Genomic DNA, 18,753 nt, shown 5'->3' with positions numbered 1-18,753 from the left:
TTACTTTAAAATAATTTAAACGATAATTTATAATATAGTGAATATATAGATATTAAAATCTTTATAATATACAAAATTTAATTTAAATATTTTTTTTATACACTTAAAATAATTAGTTTTGGTTTTAAGAATTATTTTGATAAAAATAATTTTTTTATCAGAATTGATTTATCTTTGATTGCATTCTGGATTAATTAAGACTTATTTTTGTCTAATAACGGAAGGATTAACATAAAAAATATCTTTTATTTTATTTTAATAAAAGAGTCTCATGTCAGTTTTATTCATTGAATTGGTGTTAAGATTCAAAAAAATACTTAATCTAATAACTTCAGTTTGATTTTTGAAATCAAGTCCAGTCTAATTTATTCAACGTAAAATTAGTAGATTTTTAAAAGATTCTACAAATATTCAAATAAATAATAAAATATACTAATTAGTCCAACATCAAACATCATATCTCATGTAACTGCATAATTCAAAATATAAATTCAAATCATAAGTGGAATATAAATTTACAATATCTTAAAAAACAAATACATAATGGATAACAAAATCATATTATTATTAAGTATGACCATAGATAAAATAATTATTGAATAATTTTAAATAAATGCTAACAACACAGTCTAGTCTATTTTTAACACTTTCTATTAGCTAAAATTATTTGAAAATCACAATTTAGGAGTTTCATGATTTTATAGTTAATAAAAGTTTAACTAGTGATCAAAATAATGCTAAAAGGAGTATGCTGCTAGTGTTCCTCATCTGACATAAGGAACTAAAATCTAATATAACTAGTAAGTATATTTTTATTTTCTCTCTTTTCAATTTGTTCAGTATGCATTAAATTTAAACATTTCAACACTCCTAAATCGCATGACGACTAAGAAAGTCATGCCCACTTTATATTTTAAACACTATTCAAATATGAATTAATAATCTATATTTAATATTCTTATTTCTTACCATAACAAAAGAAATTTACCGAATATATGAACATGAAAAATTGAAACAAATGTATAATGCAGTCTTAGTCACAATTTAAAATGTAAGGCAACCTCCAGTATTTGGTTCTATTTTTTGCTCATTTTGATCAGGAATCTTTGCTTCGTGCAGTTATTTTTTCTCTATACAAATAAATATTCAGTATTTCTGGTGTCTACTCCATAGCCAATTAATAGTTGTTACCATATCTCTATACATATACATGCTTTGAACGACTCCTTATATCTTTAAAAAAAAAATACCATATATGTAACAGGTTATTACCCCAAAATCATAAACTTGCAGTACTTAATAGAGCAGGTTATTTCTAGCCAAAAAATAAACCTATATCATTTCCTTGCATCTGCACAAAAAGTTACAATGTTCCTCTGCTGCCATTTCAGCCCAATACATAAACTGCGCAAATTAACCGTGAATGAATAGAGACCACTTTGCAGCTCATGTTTTAAACAACCAATACTTAACCGCACTAGTTTTGCAATTGCAAAAATACCACATACAACTTCCAGAGTATTAGAATAATCGCTTCCTGCAGACTGAGGCTCCACAGTAGCATGGCATTTGCTTAATCTTCCCATCCGAGTCCAACACGCTATCAAGCACGTAACCATAGTCATATGTTAATTCCTGCAACCAATCAAAGAGATTCAAGACATTGCTTAAAATACATCAGATAAAGTGGGAGAAAATATACAAAATGAATTACCTGCAAAGGGGGTATGTTGTCTGCAGCAAACAACATTATACGAGCCAATCTCAAATCATCGTGTGTGCTCAAAACACATTGAACAAACAGATTAGGCTCACAACAATGGTTTATAAACCTAGCAATATTTCCAGTAGATCCTGCATCAATACAAAACTCTGGCACACTTTCAGAACATTGATCATGATATTTGTCCAAAAGATTTGCAGGAATATCTCCATCTTGTGATCGTCGCTGTCAAAATTAACATCACCAAGGAGACAAGACAAAAGTTCTTTGCATTAAAATGAAGCAGCTGACAAAAAATAGTGTTACATGATTTCATAGGATTCAATACCTCTCTTCCCCCGAGCCCCTTTATAGTTTGCAAGCAATCTATCTCAAAAATATAATTGTTTTCTAGAACGCTATCCATATCCTCGGCCCTAGCAAGTATTCCGGTGTACTCACAAACTGGTGCTCCAGAAGGTATAAAATCCCAGGATCTAACAGCCCATCCTTTTTTGGCAGTACGGAAAACCTATGCAATAATTTAATTAAATATAAAAATTAAAAGCCCAATATATTTTAATTAATAATCCAAAAATGTGGAAATCAATATGCAACCTCCAGACGATATCTAAGTCCTCTTTGAGACGTTCGGTTCACACAACCAGGACCACAACCACATTTGGGACCACATTCAAATACTACATCTTTAGCTTCAATTAACCTGTGAATAATATATACATGAAAGCCACATCAAATATTACAGCAAATAAAATTTAATATGCATTTAACCAATTGAGTTTCTAACCTGCCACCATCCCGAGATACATAGGGAAAATCAGAGCCATTACGCAATGCACATGCACAGGTTGTTGGGTCATTACAAATGCCTTCACATTTGCATCCGGTGGCATTCATGGGAAGCTTCACATTTTTTGCAACCTTGAGTGACTTACAATATGTGAAATCTATAATATTAAATAACTAAGCATCAAAACAAAGTAGGCAAAAAGAAAATTTAGTTTCCCCAATACACTATTTGAGTAGACACCAGAAACATACAATTAAACATCAATAGACAATTAAACATATAACAACATTAATTTGTTTAAAAACATTAACCATATAAGCAAATGAGCAAGCAGGAGAAAAATAAATAAAATAAAATTAGCAAAACCACTTCTCAAAGCAGAAATGATTTTCTACTGAAGCCTGCTCAATTCATCTTATTTCAGAAATATAATCATTGTGCCAGTGTGGTCTTCCCTAGGACAGCTTTTTTTTCTGTTCCATGATCTTTTAGCTTTTCTTTGAATCATTGGGTTTAGACATTACTTCAGGAATCTTAAATCTTTTCATGGTAAATTATGTAGTTAGTCGGTAGTCTGGTTTTTTTTTCCTGCAAAAATAGTATTATATTAATGAGTACCAGTGGTACTAAAAGTACATAATACAGGTCAGATTTGGTCCCTTGACATTTGGTATACCTATGGGACCATAATCTGATCTACGTGAAAACATTACATAAATCTGCTCTGAAATTCTGTCCTCCTCATTTGAGGAATCCTGCTCTGATGTTAGAGTACCAGAAAGTCGGTAGTCTGGTTTATATCTCTGTTTAACTATTTACAAATTATCTGAGTCAACTATTAATAACGACAGCTGTCCCATTATGGCAGTTGCATTCTGTTATGATTATGCTTCAGTTAGAAGCTTGTATCACAAATTTATGATGCATGAATAAGAGTCTGCTGACTCTCCATTCTTGTAATCAAATTCAGATTAATTCACAACTCTAGTTTTTTTTTTTCAAGTTCATGTCCTCTATATATAAATTAGAACATCAATCCTCAACACGGGTGATCTTAGGAGTCATTCTCCAAGAAGACCTTGTTTGGGAGTTTTTCTTCAACAATAGCATTTTTAGGAATTTTTCTTAACCTCTTATCTCTTTCAAGCTATCTTTTCATCTTTATTTTAAAATAGAATTTCAATAATTTTTTAAGAAAATATTAACAATAGTTGAAAATAACCATGTATCATAATATAAATTATTAGCACAAATCTAAATATAGTTTATATGTTAAAAACAAAAAAGTATTTATTTAGAACTGTTGAGATCATGCCTTTGAATGTTGCCAAAGTAGTTTTAGTCTGAATAAGTCAAATTTGTTATTTTGCTGTTATGGACAAGTTAATTTCTGATTTTATATTCAAATTTTATCAATAGCATCTACTAAAATCATGCATCATTTTTATTAAATTATCTCAATGTATTTAAATGAGTTTCATTCAATAAAAATATAAGCTCCTGCAGTTCTAAAAATACACTCTTATGTTCCCTTTTCTACGTTTTCTTTCTCCTAAAACAAAAAACAACAATTGGTATCTAGAGCCCTTTTCTTATTGGACTTGTAGAATGGTTGGTGAATCAAGTTTCTCCCAAGTCGCTCTTCCAGTCTTTGATGGAGAAGGTTATGACCGATGGACAGTAAGAATGGAGTCTTGTCGAGGGACTGGATTTATGGAAAGCTGTGCAAGAAGATTATATCCGCTACCTAAAAATCCCACCATAGCCCAAATTAAAAACCACAAGGAAAGAGAAACAAAGGCAAAGGCGAGGTCATGTTTGTTTGCCAATGTTTCACAAATGATTCTCACCAAAATCATGACTTGAGACACCCAAAGAAATTGAGACTATTTGAAGGAAGAATATGAAGGGGACGAGAGCATTTGAGGCATTCAAATGCTAAACTTGATAAGAGAATTTCAACTGCAAAAAATGGAAAAGTCTGAGACAATTAAAGGTTACTCGAACAGATTACTTGGCATTCATCGCTAACAAGATTAGATTGTTGGGCACTAACATTTACAGATTCCAGAATTGTTGAAAAAATTCTGGTTAAAGTGCCTGGGAGATATGAAGCATCAATAACCACTTTGGAGAATACAAAGGATCTGTCCAAGATCTCTTTGGAGGAGGGGATACAGGTCTTGCAGGCCCAGGAACAAAGAAGATTGATGAGGGAGGAATCAAAAGTTGAAGGAGCTTTAGCAGCCAAGCAGCAAAATGTGACAAATACAAGAACTTTGATGGATCAGGATCAAGTTCAAAATCAACCAATGCAAAAGGAAATTGGAAGAAATCTTATCCGCCTTGCCAATACTACAGCAAGAAAGGTCATCCTTCATTTAGATGTTGTAGAAGACCTGATGCTAAGTACAATGAGTGTAATCAAATGGGGCATGAAGCTGTTATTTGCAGAAACAAGAATAAACTACATGGTGAAGTTGCAAGGGATATTGATCAGGAGGAGGAGTACTTGTTTGCTGCTACATGTTTCTCTAGCCTTGAATCTAGTCAAAATCAGCTTATTGACAGTGGTGGTAATAATCACATGACAAACAACAAGGATCCATTCAAGGAACTAAGCATATCATGCACATTGAAGGTTTAAGTTGGAGATGACAAGTACATCATTGTGAATGAGAAATGAATTGTAGCAATCTCAACCAATAAAGGTACAAAGTTAATTTCTGACATGTTGTATTTTTCTGAAATTGATCAAAATTTAAGTGAGTGTGGGACAACTAGTTGAAAAAGATTATAAAGTGTTGTTCGAGAACAAAAGCTGTTTGATTGATGTTGGTGACAAAGATATTCTCAAAGTAAAAATGAAAGGAAAAAGCATTGCTTTAAATTCATTGGAGGAGGAGCAAATTGCTTTTTCAGTAAAAGAGAATCTCACATCTTGGAATGTTGTTGCTAAAGCAAGGTTGGCAGCAGCAAAGGGACAAGAAAAATCCACTTTAGAGAAAGTAGCTATTGTGCAAAAGCATACAAACAAGAAGACACAATTGAGAGAGAAAGCTGCAAAAATTGAGCACAATGAGAAGTGTTTAAAGTTCCTGACTAAGAACTTGAAAGCTGAAAATGTCAAGGCTCAATCACATGAGAAGGAAGCAATAGTATTTCAGCATCAGCAGGTTAAAGTTCTGAGGAAGAAGATAGGAGTTCGCAGCCTCCAAGTGCCTTTGAGATGCTGCCAAAGTAGTTTTAGTTTGAATAAGTCAAATTTGTTATTTTGCTGTTATGGATAAATTAGTTTCTGATTTTATATTCAAATTTTATAAGCAGTATCTCCTAAAATCAAGGGTTGTTATCTTTTATTCAATTATCACAATGTACTTAAAAATGAGTTTCATTCAATAAAAACATAAGCTCCTACTATCCTAAAATACACTCTTGCATTCCCTATTCTACATTTTCTTTCTCCTAAAACAAAAGCCAACAATAACAAATTTTAATTATAACAGCTTCAACAACCTTCAATCGATGATTGAATTAATAAAAAAAAAAATACCCATTTGCCAGAAAGAGCTCCTTACTATGCAAAGGTACGTGAGAACCGAATTCAAACCCAAAAATCGATGATTGAATGAAAAATTAAAACTAATTATATCACTATACATATATATTGCAAACCCCTTATTGAACTTGCCTGTGGGTGGAACAGGGGGGTCATCAACCAAATTTGTAGCCGGAATGGGCATATCTTCTTGACCTCCAGTGATATCTTCACAAACCAACCTAAGCCAATGTATAACGAGATATTAATATAATTTGTATAAAATATATTAAATATTCAATTTATAAAAATTTCTTTTACCCTTGTATTTCTGTTAGAGATTGAGGTACACGTCCATATGTAAAATATACCTGTTAACAAAGTGAAATAAGCAAACGATATTTTAAAGCCCCACTGCTTAGATTACAAAATAAATCACCCTAAAGAAACATTTGGTAGTTGGGATAGAACAAGACAGAACATGTGGATTCTTTTGTACATTTAGTGTATTTTAAAAATAGAATAAAAATTGACACAAGGTTAAAAAGATTACAGCTTTGATTCCACTAAAAATGTAAATCAAGGAGGACAACATTATCATTGCATCAATGCTTGACATCATCATAAATAAACAGAAATTTCATGTAAAAACAAAAGGCAACAAAACAAGAAAATGTTTTTGACGAAATTAAAGAATTATAATAAACCTGATTTGTAGTTAATGTAGGTTGCCCTTCAAGCCTCCTAAGTCTAAACTTGTAGACTGTAAATCCGGATATTCCCTTCCCTGCCCAATAATTGACAACCTGCAATACAAAAAAGGCACATAAAACATTTGAATTACAACCCTTAACTAGCATGCAAATGCTGTAACCGTTTTCAGAATCATTCTTTATCAGCAATTAAAACGTGCAACATTAGAGACGAGCAAATGCCACTGTGAAGACAACTACAATAAAATAGGAATTAGAAGATATTCAACACAACTGTTACCTCATCTCACAAACTCTTCTCTGGTGCCAAAATAAATCATGAAAAGAAAGCATCAATCCTTTTCTCGCAACAAATTATCAAAACTTCCTAATACTAATTACTAATTGAATTTGATTAAATGGATGAGATTATCATCAAAATATCAATGAAATTAATTAATCAAATCTTAATTTAGAACACGAAATATCAATGATATTATCTCAAATATCAATGAAGTATCATAAATGTGTACCTAGTTGAAAAAGAAATAACTTGGCTTAAAAGTTAATAAATCAAATCTTTATTTAGAACACAAAATGTTGGATGAATGAATAAAAAATGCCAATATTTAAGCATAAACTAGTTAGTTTTCCATCAATTTCCCATGTTTTAAAATTTACAAAAAAAAAATTAAAATATAATTAAGAAGAATATATAGTAATACTATCGTTGTTAAACAATGATGAAATCATATACCTCAACAAGGAATCAAGTGTAATAAAAAAATGCCTTTGCTGTCAATAATGTGGATATTGTTTCATTATATAGAAATCTAAGTGATGAGACGTTTAAAATTTTTATATAGGAATAAATTAAAATATTAAGACTTTTGAAATTAAAGAGTAAAATATGGAGTGTGGATCAACTATTAATCTGATATGGTGTGTCAACATATGAACTTCAAATTTATAGACCTAGAAAGTTTAAGGTATTAACATCCAGACAAGTTAAAATTGACTAATTTAAATAATATTTGAAAAAAAAAATAGAAGAAAACACAGCACATTGAGAGTACATTGAGAAAATACTCACTCATCAAAGTCCAAACTCAGAAGTGTGAGAATTCAAATTGAACATTTTAAAAATTAAGATTTGATATTTTAAGCTCTCTATGCAGGTATATTGGTCAAAATGAAAATCCAAACACCGATGAACAACAGATTTGAGTAAGATTTTCAAAGAATTACCTTGTACAAGCCATCGTATGTGTATACTTTACCAGTGTAACTGCTTGAAGATTCATGACCACGAATGACTCTAACAGGCACACATTGCTCAGAACAATTCTACAATTGAGCTCAAAGCATGTTAGATGTGCCTTTGTAACATCAAATCAAATAGGTTACAATGCTTAAGGAAAAAGAAACATACTTAAAAATCATAAAAAAAAAAAAAAAAAAACTGAAAAGCATGGATACAAAATTGGAGACGAACATGTTACAACACACACACACAAGCAGGTATAATGTTGGCTTGGTAGGAAAAGGGAGAAGGGAGAGGTTGGTGTTTTGAATCCCTTCCACTAACTGATATGTAAATATAAAAAGAAAAGGATGTCAGTTGTATTTTAGAAAGACTGAATGATAATCAGAGTGCAGTGCAGTGCACATTTTCTTGACCTCTCTGAATTATTTTCTCTTTTCCATTATCCTCTCTATTCTGTTTCTTTCTCTTTCTCACCTAAATTCTATAACACTAACAATCTAACAAAACTAACAACATTGGTTGATAAAAAGAAAACATGGACATGAAATACAACAAAAATTAAACATTATAGCACACAACAGAATCATAATACAAGATGAAAATCAATGTTTTAAAAGTGAGAGTAACATAATAAAATACTATAATTTATCTAATTATTTTAAATATAATGAATTGTGAGAAAAGAGAAAACCTAGAGAACCAAAGTGCCAAGTATGAGCATTGGAAACAAACAGAGAACCAAAGTATTTTCATTGGATTGAGTGGGAGTTAAACAAAATATGAGCAATACAATTTTAGCAAGGAATAAGAGGAAAGTCACTTGGGAGGCAAAATTGTAGATGTCACACCAAAAGTTTCTAATTTGACTGAGATCCGTATTTAAAAAATGATGGGATATTAAATGATGTCACACACAAGATTTAAGCTAATTGGTTAAAATGGAGAAAGACACCATGGGTTATTTGTGACTTTAAAGTACCTACCAAACTCAAAGGGGAGTTATTTCATACTATTATATGACCAAATATACTCTATGATAGTAAATGTTGAGCTATGAAGAGAGTAAGAGACAAGAAAAAAGAGAGACCGACATAAATGGATGGATGTGTGGTCACACAAAAAGGAACAAGATACAAAAAAATTTGTATACAAAGATATTTTGCAGAGGCACTTATTGAGAAAAACATATTAGAAAATCAACTAAGGCAGTTTTGACATTTGCAAAGAAATCTATTATAGGCCTTAGAGAGAATAGTAGATTGCCCAGTTTTTAAGCATGCGAAAAAGGATAAAAGACAACCAATAAGGACACTAGAGGAAGTTATCATACAGGATCTCTCATGTTGAATAGCATCCTTAAGAATTTTGTTTTTAACCAAACCCAATGGCAGTGTAATCCAAACAATAACCTCACCTAGAAGAACAAATTTACATATTTCTGCGTACATACCATAGAACTGCAGACAATTTACCAACAATGGCATAACCTTCCCATGGAACAAAACCATAATTCTCATCATTAAATAACACAGACAGCAAAATTAATCATCAATTTATACTACTGAAAAGAAACAAGAAATTATCAACAAAATTCAAAGGTATTGAGAAGTCATAAAAAAGGCAAACCTTCAGAGCCAAGTTACCACGCTCCAACTTTTGATCCCGAAATTGACGCTTATCACCAGTCAGATTATGCCCACCTTGACCAGTGTACACAACATCCTCAGCATTATCCAGATCATCCTCATACATGCCCGAAATAACAATGGCAACAGCAACTGGAAGTTCATAGCTGTACTGTGACAACAGAAAAAAAAAAAAAAAAGAAAAATGAGGGGAACAAGGAGCATAGGCTTATATGGATGATAAGAAATTCCTATCAAATTCTGAATATGCATTCAATTTAGTGAAAGAAAGGACAATCCAAGAAATGGCTATTTTTTCAAAAACCAATTACAATTAAAAATAACCTAATACATCCCAATATTCCTTTATTTCCTTAAATAACAGACTACTATTTTTCCATCTTATGACTAACTTGTCACTCCCATCTCTAAGGTTGCATTTGTTTTGCTAAATATTAGTCCAATGTTTGTTTTAGATAATAGCTATAAAGGACAGCACCAATAAGAACAGTACTGAACCAAAGTCAAAAATCTCTCTTCAAGCCACCATCCAAGTTTCTTCCTTCAAGCAACAAAAAAAAACCATGTATACTTCCCAATAATCCTTTATTCCCCTATATAAAAAACTACTAGTTTCTCTCTCCTGCAACTAACTTTTCCCTACCATCTCTACCTTCTCGCCCAAGGTGAGATTAAGGACCTAGGTGTTTGGGCTTTTCAGTGTATTCTATTGGCTTCTCCATATTGGGTCACTAGTTCATACTTCATACCCATAGGACTTGACTTCATACATCATAGGAAGTCAAAAACCTTTTGTATGAAAATCACATTTATAGTTTATGATCTATAATATTCCAAAGTAGAGAACAAATAAATAAATACAACATAGCAAGAAATTTCATTACCGCTTTGGCATAGCTCTGGCCCATATAATCAATGCCATTTAACCAGTGGCTATGAAAACCAACTGCAACCATTTCAGCACGAGAATAGAACTGATATCCAACATCAATACCTACCATTACAAGAAAAAATAAAACAACTGAATAAGGAACTACCAGCACAAGAGTTGATCAAGCAAATGACGAGATAATTATTTAAGAGAAACATCTACCAGTGTTAGAACTAGGAGACAGAAAATATAGACCATGGGTAATAGCAATGTAAGATGGCTATTGGCTACCAACCTGGAATGTTGCCAATTCTTTTCTCAGGGTACAATATCTCATTATTTTCCATCATCTGCCAAAAATCCCCAAATGGAGGATAGTGTTAAAGGAAAACAAATACATCTTAGAAAGTATAATTAAATTGATTTCAATTAATGAAAATAATCAAATCAAAACAATTAATAGTATAAATTACATTAATAAATTAATACATTAATACACATTTAAAAAACAGTTAATTGTTCAGACTTAAATTAAATAGTCCATGGAATTGTTTCAAAGATACGGCACATAATTAACAGATTAACTAAATACATCCATCACTACAAAGAAAAAAAAGGTAACAAAAAATGGATAATGTAATTTAATGGCAATGCTATGACAAGTATCAGAAGAGAAAAATCCTATACTAGATCATCACAGAAAAATATCCTGAGACTTACAATCAATATTCTATGAAAAAAATAATAAAGCCATTGAATTTTCACTTGCCTTGCTTACAGCCTTTAGATCTGGTCGTTTAGCAGTGGTCTTTGATTCTTCAGGTGGAGCACCTTTCTACAAGATTAATTGTTGAAGCTTTATAGCAAGGTTATAGTAAAACAATTAACGGAGGGAAAAAAAAAAACAGTAAAGCGTTCAGTTTAAAATTTCAGTATACAATTAGTAAGATGTAAAGCTCCCCAAAGACATTTAAACACATTGTTAATACAAGCAAAAGCTTCTAGCTTTACCGTTTGACTCCAATTGCCAGGCGCTTTTCCATTTGATTGAGAAAGGAAAAATAATTTCTAGCTTTGAAGTACTAACCAATAACTATGAATTAAAAATCAGCCTTACCACATTTAACTACAAAACTATTCAGGCAACACTAGATTTTTAAAGACAAAACATGCATGATGAAAAAATTCTCATCTTAAAATTGGAAGAAAAAAGAGGTAAAGATAGAGAGCAGAACAATAACTAAAGACTGCACAGACCCATGTGCTAAGCTATACAATTTTAGTTTGATAATGAAAGAGGAGGGATTCACTTACTCCAAGGGTAACTTTAAACAAGTTACTCCTCATCCTCATCCTCATCATTCATCTTCTTAAGATCTAACGATTGTAACAAGTAACTAATCTTAACCATTAGATCTCAAGAAAATAAATGGTGAAGATGAGGAGTAACTCGTTAAGTGAATCCCTCCTCATAATAAAATAATGAAACACTATAAACGTCCAGCTAAAAGTGCACAACCTTCATCCACCCAGCCCAATTAACCACTTTTACACATGTAAACGTTGCCAGACATTTCAATAGACTCATGACACCATTAACCACTCTAGATAAGTAGAAAGCTCAAGCTATCAAGTGAATCTTTCAGGGTTATTCACGCATCCAAAAAGGTTATTAGTGCTACTCTACTGCCAACCACCATTTTTACATGTCTGCAGATGTCAACTTTGAAAATACTCCATTTTTCAGCTCACCCATCTCCGCTGAGTCTATCTCTCAGGTATTGCCTATTCCCTTTGTCATTCCCTACAGGGTTGTTGGTTGTGAGGAGGGAAGAGGAGAGAAGAGAAATAGGGGGGAAATAGAAGTGATTTGGTTAAATAGAAATAGAAATATTGGAGATGAGTAAATGACCATTTTAATGTTTTTAAAACAGGATATTTACACCACCAAGCACTATAAGTCATTTTAACTGGTTTCAATCATATTTTCTTCACCATCATCATGTGTTTCCCTTTTACAGCTTGTCTTCACCATCATCATCATGTGTTTCCCTTTTACAGCTTTTCTTCACCAACAACATAAAAACCAACAAGTTTGCAATTGGAAGTTCACCGACATATTGCATACCATGCAAATCACAAATCTGAATCCATTCCAAATTTAAATTTCAAACCCACAAAAATCTATATTCAACAAAATTCTCACAGAAAGTAACTCATTCTTTTCAAATATCAAACCCTCCAAACCAAATTATTCCATTTCAGAGCAACTAAAATTGAAATAAATGGTCGTGGTGATGGCAAGGTCAATAGATCCAGGGACAGTGTCAATGGCAGCGAGCATGGAGGAGGGAGTGGAGGGAGATGATGTTTTTAATGATGTAGATCTGAAAAAATGAAAGAGAAAGCATTCCCTAAAAACCTAGAAAAATGAGGAATGGTGTTGAAGAAGCTGGCCACACCCACCATGCAAACACATTCACAAGCGCAGCACACGGTGGTCGATTGCACTTTGGATTCAACGACAACAATGACTGTCACGACAACATTCACAGTCACATGGAATTGTTGCGGTTGAGCCGTGGGTCTCATATCTGAACATAAAACCCAAAAAAATGAGAAAGAAATAAGAGGTGGAGCAGAGGGTTCCAATGTAAGTGAGACAAAGGAAGGGGCAGCTATGGCGGAAGGTGTGGTTGGCATAACTGATGGAAGGTCATCAGCATGGCGGTGGTGGGTATAGCCGGGGAAGTCAGAGTCACGAGAGAGAGAGAGAGAGCAAAGAGGGTCAGAGGTTGAGGGCACAATTCAAAAAGGAGATACACAGTAACAATTTCTCCTCAAATCATATGAGAGGAGGAAAAAGTGTGGATCCCACTCTTTTTTTTAAAAAAAAAAACTTCTGCACAAATCAATGCAATCATATCACTCCAAGTTTCCTAATTCTTTGTTCTTCTCTTCCTTTATTTCCTCTTCTCATTAATTTAGGTGCAACCAAACTTCAACAATCCCTTTCTTACTTATCACCATCATCCTCGTCCCCAACCTGTGGAAGCACCACTTATTGACAAGACCCAGTGCATCATCTCTTTCTCCAATCATTATCCTGTTGCAATCAACTCTAACTTACCAATCACCATCCACAAAGGTATTCATGCTACTCACAATCCCCATCCCATTTATCATCATCTTTCACCTTCCCACTATGCCTTTGTGTCTACCCTTCCTTTTATTTCTATTCCTAAAATTGTCTAGGAAGCTCTTTCACAACCAAGATGGCAATGATTGATGAAATGCAAGTTCTAGAATCTAATTAGACATTGGCTCTTGTCCCTCCACCTCCATGGAAATCTATTGTTGTTGCCACTAGGTCTTTGCCATTCAAGTTGGACACAATGGACAAATTGACCAATTAAAGGCTCAACTTGTTACCAAGGGCTTCACTTAGATCTTTGGACTTGACTACAATGACACCTTCTCTTCGGTCACCAAGATGGGCTTTGTTCACCTATTACAATCCATGGCAGCTATGCGCCGATGACCACTTTATCAGTTGGGTATCAAGAAAGCATTCCTACATGGTGATTTAGCTAAGGAAGTTTATATGGGGCAACATCCCGAGCTTGTTGCTCAAAGGGAGTCTAGTGGATTTGTTTGCAAGTTATGAAAAGCCCTATATGATCTCAAACAAATTCCGAGAGCATAGTTTGACAGATTTAGTTCTATTCTTCAAAGTTTTGGCAGGACTCATAGTGAGTCCGATCACTCAATATTTCACAGACTTTTCTTCACTGACATGTGCATTTATCTTGTAGTATCCAAGATGATATTGTTGTTACAATAGATGACCACAGGGGTATCCAAGACCTTAAAATCATTTGTCTTGAAGTAGCCCAATCAAAGACCGTTGTTGCCATTTCCCAAAGGAAATATGTCCTTGACATCTTGAAAGACATTGGATGCTAAATTGTAAGCCTATTGACACTCCCATGGATCCAAATACCAAACTTATACCAATACAGGGGGAGCCCTTCTCAAATCCACGAAGATGTCAAAGATTGGTTGGGAAGCTAATTTATCTCACCATGACTAGACCTCACATAACCTTTGCAATCAGTGATGTAAGTCAATTCCTCAATTCTCCCTACAAAAGTCATTGGGATGCTGTCATACAAATCTTGAGGTATATAAAAAGGTCTCCCAAAAAAGGGATAGTTAATGAGAACAAAGGTCACACTGATCTAATTGCATATACAAAATTACAGATGTGGGATGGGCTGGTTTACCAAGGGATCGCAGGTCAACCTCATGATATTGTGTCCTAATTGGTGGTAACCTCATTTCTTGGAAGAGCAAGAGATAGAATATTGTGGCAAAGTCTAGTGCAGAGGATGAATATTGAGCTATGTCAGTTACTATGTGTGAGCTGATTTGGTTGAAGCAACTCCTAAGTGAACTCAAATTTTGCAAAATTGGATCCATGAAACTTGTTTGTAAAAACCAAGCAGCCTTGCATATAGCATCGTCTTCCATGAACAAACTAAACACATTGAAATTGACTGTCACTTTATGCAAGAGAAGATAATTTCTGGAGATATTTTTTTCATTGACTGTCAACTCTAGTGGTCAACTAGCAGATATTTTTACCAAGTCACTAAGAGGACCAAGATATCCTACATTTTTTCCAAGCTGGATGCATATGATCTATGCACTCCAGCTTGAGGAGGAGTGTTGAGATATGATATAGTTTCCTGATTTACATTGTTGAGATAGGATTTAGTTTCCTGATTTACATTGTTGAGATAGGATTTAGTTTCTTGATTAACAATGTTGAGATATGATTTACTTTCCAGATTTACATTCTTACTGAGTTACTGTTTTTATGTAATTGACTCTGATTGTATAATTCTGGTTGTTATAAATAAAGAGCTGAGGAATCACTCTCCTCAAGCATTCAATCAATATCTTCCTGGTACTCAAGTGAATTTATCCATTAGTTACAAATCAATTATTTTAAACAATCACATTCATTTACTCTTACCCACTTATGAGGCAAAGTTAACTGCTATTAAACATTTCAATAACCCTATAACACTATTAACCACTTGTAAGACATTTAATCATTAACACTACAAGAACAAATTGATAATTGCATACATACATTTATTTACTCTTAATAATCATTAGCGCAACAAGGACATATCAATAAACAATAATTGTATACAATGACACTCATTTACTCTTACCCACATGTGAAACAAAGTTAACCATATTTACACACGATTAATCATGTATGACATTTGAAAGCCAAGTGGAGAATTCCCAACAGAACATTAATCAGTACTCAGAAATAAAATGCAGCTTGAAACTTGCAAGAAAATTCTGCTAACCCCCAATCAAATGTGTAGTCATACCAAGCAAAAAGTCTGTTATCACTGGCAAACCTAGCAGCTAAAATAACAGTTAAGCTGAGACCAGATCAAGGCAACCACCAAATCCAAAACAAAGGAAAATCAATACAATGCAGAACATTAATAATCAGGGAGACTTCAAGCAGCATTTTACCATTGTACTATCTATTTCCAAAACAGAGGAGGGAGACATAATCACATTAATTAATATTATAATCCACAAGTAAGAACTAATGGTTAATCAAACACCAACCTTCGATTTTGAAGCCTTTTTAGCAGCTTTCCGCTCAGCCTCTGCCTTCCCACACCTCTTTTCTTCTTCCTACACATATAGAATCATATCTTCAACCACAGAATACAAAATTGATCAACATAGACACCTGAACTTAATATTTCTTATTCTACACACAAAACATACCCACCTGAACTAAATGAAGGTAATACTTATTAAACAGTCTTATCGTCTCTTTGACCTTAAGCAAGTCACTCTTCTCACCCAAACCCCCACCCGCATTTTCCAATCCCTCCTTCCCATTCACTTCTCCTACCTTAACATTTCCATTCACTCCGTCCACCACCTTACCCTTGCGGTAGGCCACCCGTTTTTTCATCGGCGGCGAAACAACCTCTACTTCCACTACTACACTCTCCTCACCGTCACTACTACTTTTCCTATTGCGCTTCTTCGCCTTCCCAGCCTTCACCTCATCGTTGCAATTGTCTTTTTCCTCAACTCCCTCTGCTCTTTTACGAGCAAGAAGTTCCTCCTCCGCTTTCTGCAACGCTTGAATCCTCGCACTCGACCTCCGCGGCGGCATTGTCGAACCCTCCTCCGATAATTCTCTCAGTTTCTTCTCGGCGGACTTAGCACCGTTCCCGCCATTTGCCGTCACGGCGATTTTGGATTCCGAACTCTTCTCCGCCGTGGCTGAAACCATCAATTGCTGGTGAACAACGTCGTCCAGAGACTGCACAACCATCTAAATCTGCGAGCCAAAGAAAAAAAAAACATGAAAACATGAGAAGGAAAAATCGATAACAGAATGTCACGAAGAAATGCAAAACAACAAAAGAATCAAAAATGAAAAAAATTCCGAGAAAACGAACGTCTACAAGAGGTGTTATTGCTGTTGTTGCTGCTTCGATTGGATTAGAAGTTTCTAGGGTTTGAAAATGGTCAAGATGACGAGGAAAGAGAGAGAGTGCGGAGGTGAAGAACAGAAGGGGGGTTTTGTTTTGGTGTTATGGGAAAGAAATGAGTAATTATAGCTTCACTCTCTCTCTCTCAGGGAGTGAACTGAAGAGGCGCCATTGCCGAATATATGGGAATAATATTAATATAATAATCTGTCGTTTCAATTTTCATATAACTTTTGGCTTTTTTCGGGTTTTTGTTTTTTGTTTTTCGCTTTTGGGTTCCCGCTTTGCATTTTCATCTCCCTCGCAGGCACAAAGAAACTCGGGTTGCCAGGTGATGGAAATCGGGGATGTTCTTTCATGACCAGTGCCATCTTTTTGGTCTCAATTCAAAGGATTTATATTTCTCTAGTGAGTTTTCTTTTTTTGACAAATTATCATATTGGTATAAAGTTATTTCGTCAAGAAAATAGTGATAAATCTAATTCAGAAAATTTGAGTTTATATAAGTTGGATATTCTCCTATTAATATAATTTAATTCATACCTAGTGAGATTCAAATCCCGAATCAATTAATAGACAATTTTGAGTGCTTGAACTCTCTCATAGAAAGTTATATTAGTCAAATACAAGTTTAATGTAAAATTTACTGTTGACAAATACATAAAATGATTATAGATTATCAAGACTCTCTTTTGTAATATGATCATTATTTGTTTATAAGGAATTATGGTGGATTGGATTTTGACCCGTCAAACTCAACCATGTTATATGATCATTATTGTTAGGTCCAAATGAATTATGGTCGACTAGATTTGAACCTGTGGTTGTTGATTGGATTTGGACCAGATGAAACTTCATGTTCAATATGATAAACATTAGTATATTTCAAGGATTTGTGATGAATTAAATTTGGATTTCCTGGACTCTTTCTTAAACCATGACAACTTCACTTGATTGCATGGAACAATGGTGGATTGGATAAGTATCTACTAGACTTCCTCTTGCAATATGATCAACTTTATTATAACGCAATGAATTGTGATGTATTGGATTTGAACTTGTCACACTCTCACTTAAAGTATGATCCATTGTACTTGATTCTGAGATAGCATGGTGGAGTGGATTTGGACCTGATGGAACTGTACGTGTAATATGATAAACATTATTGGGTTATAAGGAATTATGATGGATTGGATTTGGACTTTTTAGATTTTTTCTTAAAACATGATCAATGTCATGGTAGGCTTGAGGTGTGGTCAAGTGAACAAATTGTGTTGCAGTTGTTATGGCATTATTAGTGAATAATGCATAAAGAATAACTAGGACCATTGTAGGATAGCTCATAAGAAAATTTGTTATCTCTTAAAATTAATGAAGATATTACTAAGGTTAGGCAAATATAACCCAAGACAAGTTAGTAATATATGCAAGTTCAATTAAATACTAACTTAGTGCATGTGTTCTTCACCATTACAACTTTAGGTGCATTTAATTATGCAAATTAACGCATAAGTTAGGAGTTAGATCCTTTTTGCAAACGTCTTTTTGAAGGTCATGAATGATAAATCAAACTTACTATTAATAAAATTTCATTTATTTTTGGTAGGCATATTATTCTTCTTCTTGGTAGTCAAACATACTACGGCTCATTTTGAATTTTTATTAGTGACAAGAT

At 33.6% G+C, this 18,753-nt stretch overlaps 1 protein-coding gene across 1 annotated transcript; it reads right to left on the bottom strand.

Moving 5' to 3' along the window:
* Positions 1-1,145: 1,145 nt before the first annotated feature.
* LOC114390873 (histone-lysine N-methyltransferase, H3 lysine-9 specific SUVH4-like) lies at positions 1,146-17,435 on the bottom strand. The gene is made up of 16 exons (XM_028351785.1): positions 17,046-17,435; positions 16,361-16,924; positions 16,192-16,260; positions 11,297-11,362; positions 10,823-10,877; positions 10,541-10,650; positions 9,637-9,807; positions 7,992-8,090; positions 6,759-6,857; positions 6,373-6,422; positions 6,205-6,293; positions 2,511-2,670; positions 2,321-2,426; positions 2,052-2,234; positions 1,715-1,948; positions 1,146-1,635 (listed from the first exon to the last, which is right to left on the bottom strand). Exons 2-16 carry the CDS (start codon positions 16,916-16,918, stop codon positions 1,522-1,524), a joined length of 2,163 nt encoding a protein of 720 aa, XP_028207586.1. The 5' UTR covers positions 16,919-16,924; positions 17,046-17,435; the 3' UTR covers positions 1,146-1,521.
* Between the last annotated feature and the right edge of the window lie 1,318 nt (positions 17,436-18,753).

Source organism: Glycine soja, chromosome 16 (assembly GCF_004193775.1).
Source record: "Glycine soja cultivar W05 chromosome 16, ASM419377v2, whole genome shotgun sequence".
NCBI classification, from domain to species: domain Eukaryota; kingdom Viridiplantae; phylum Streptophyta; class Magnoliopsida; order Fabales; family Fabaceae; genus Glycine; species Glycine soja.
The sequence above is the reverse complement of the archived record's forward strand: the minus strand, read 5'-3'. Positions and strand labels throughout refer to the sequence as shown.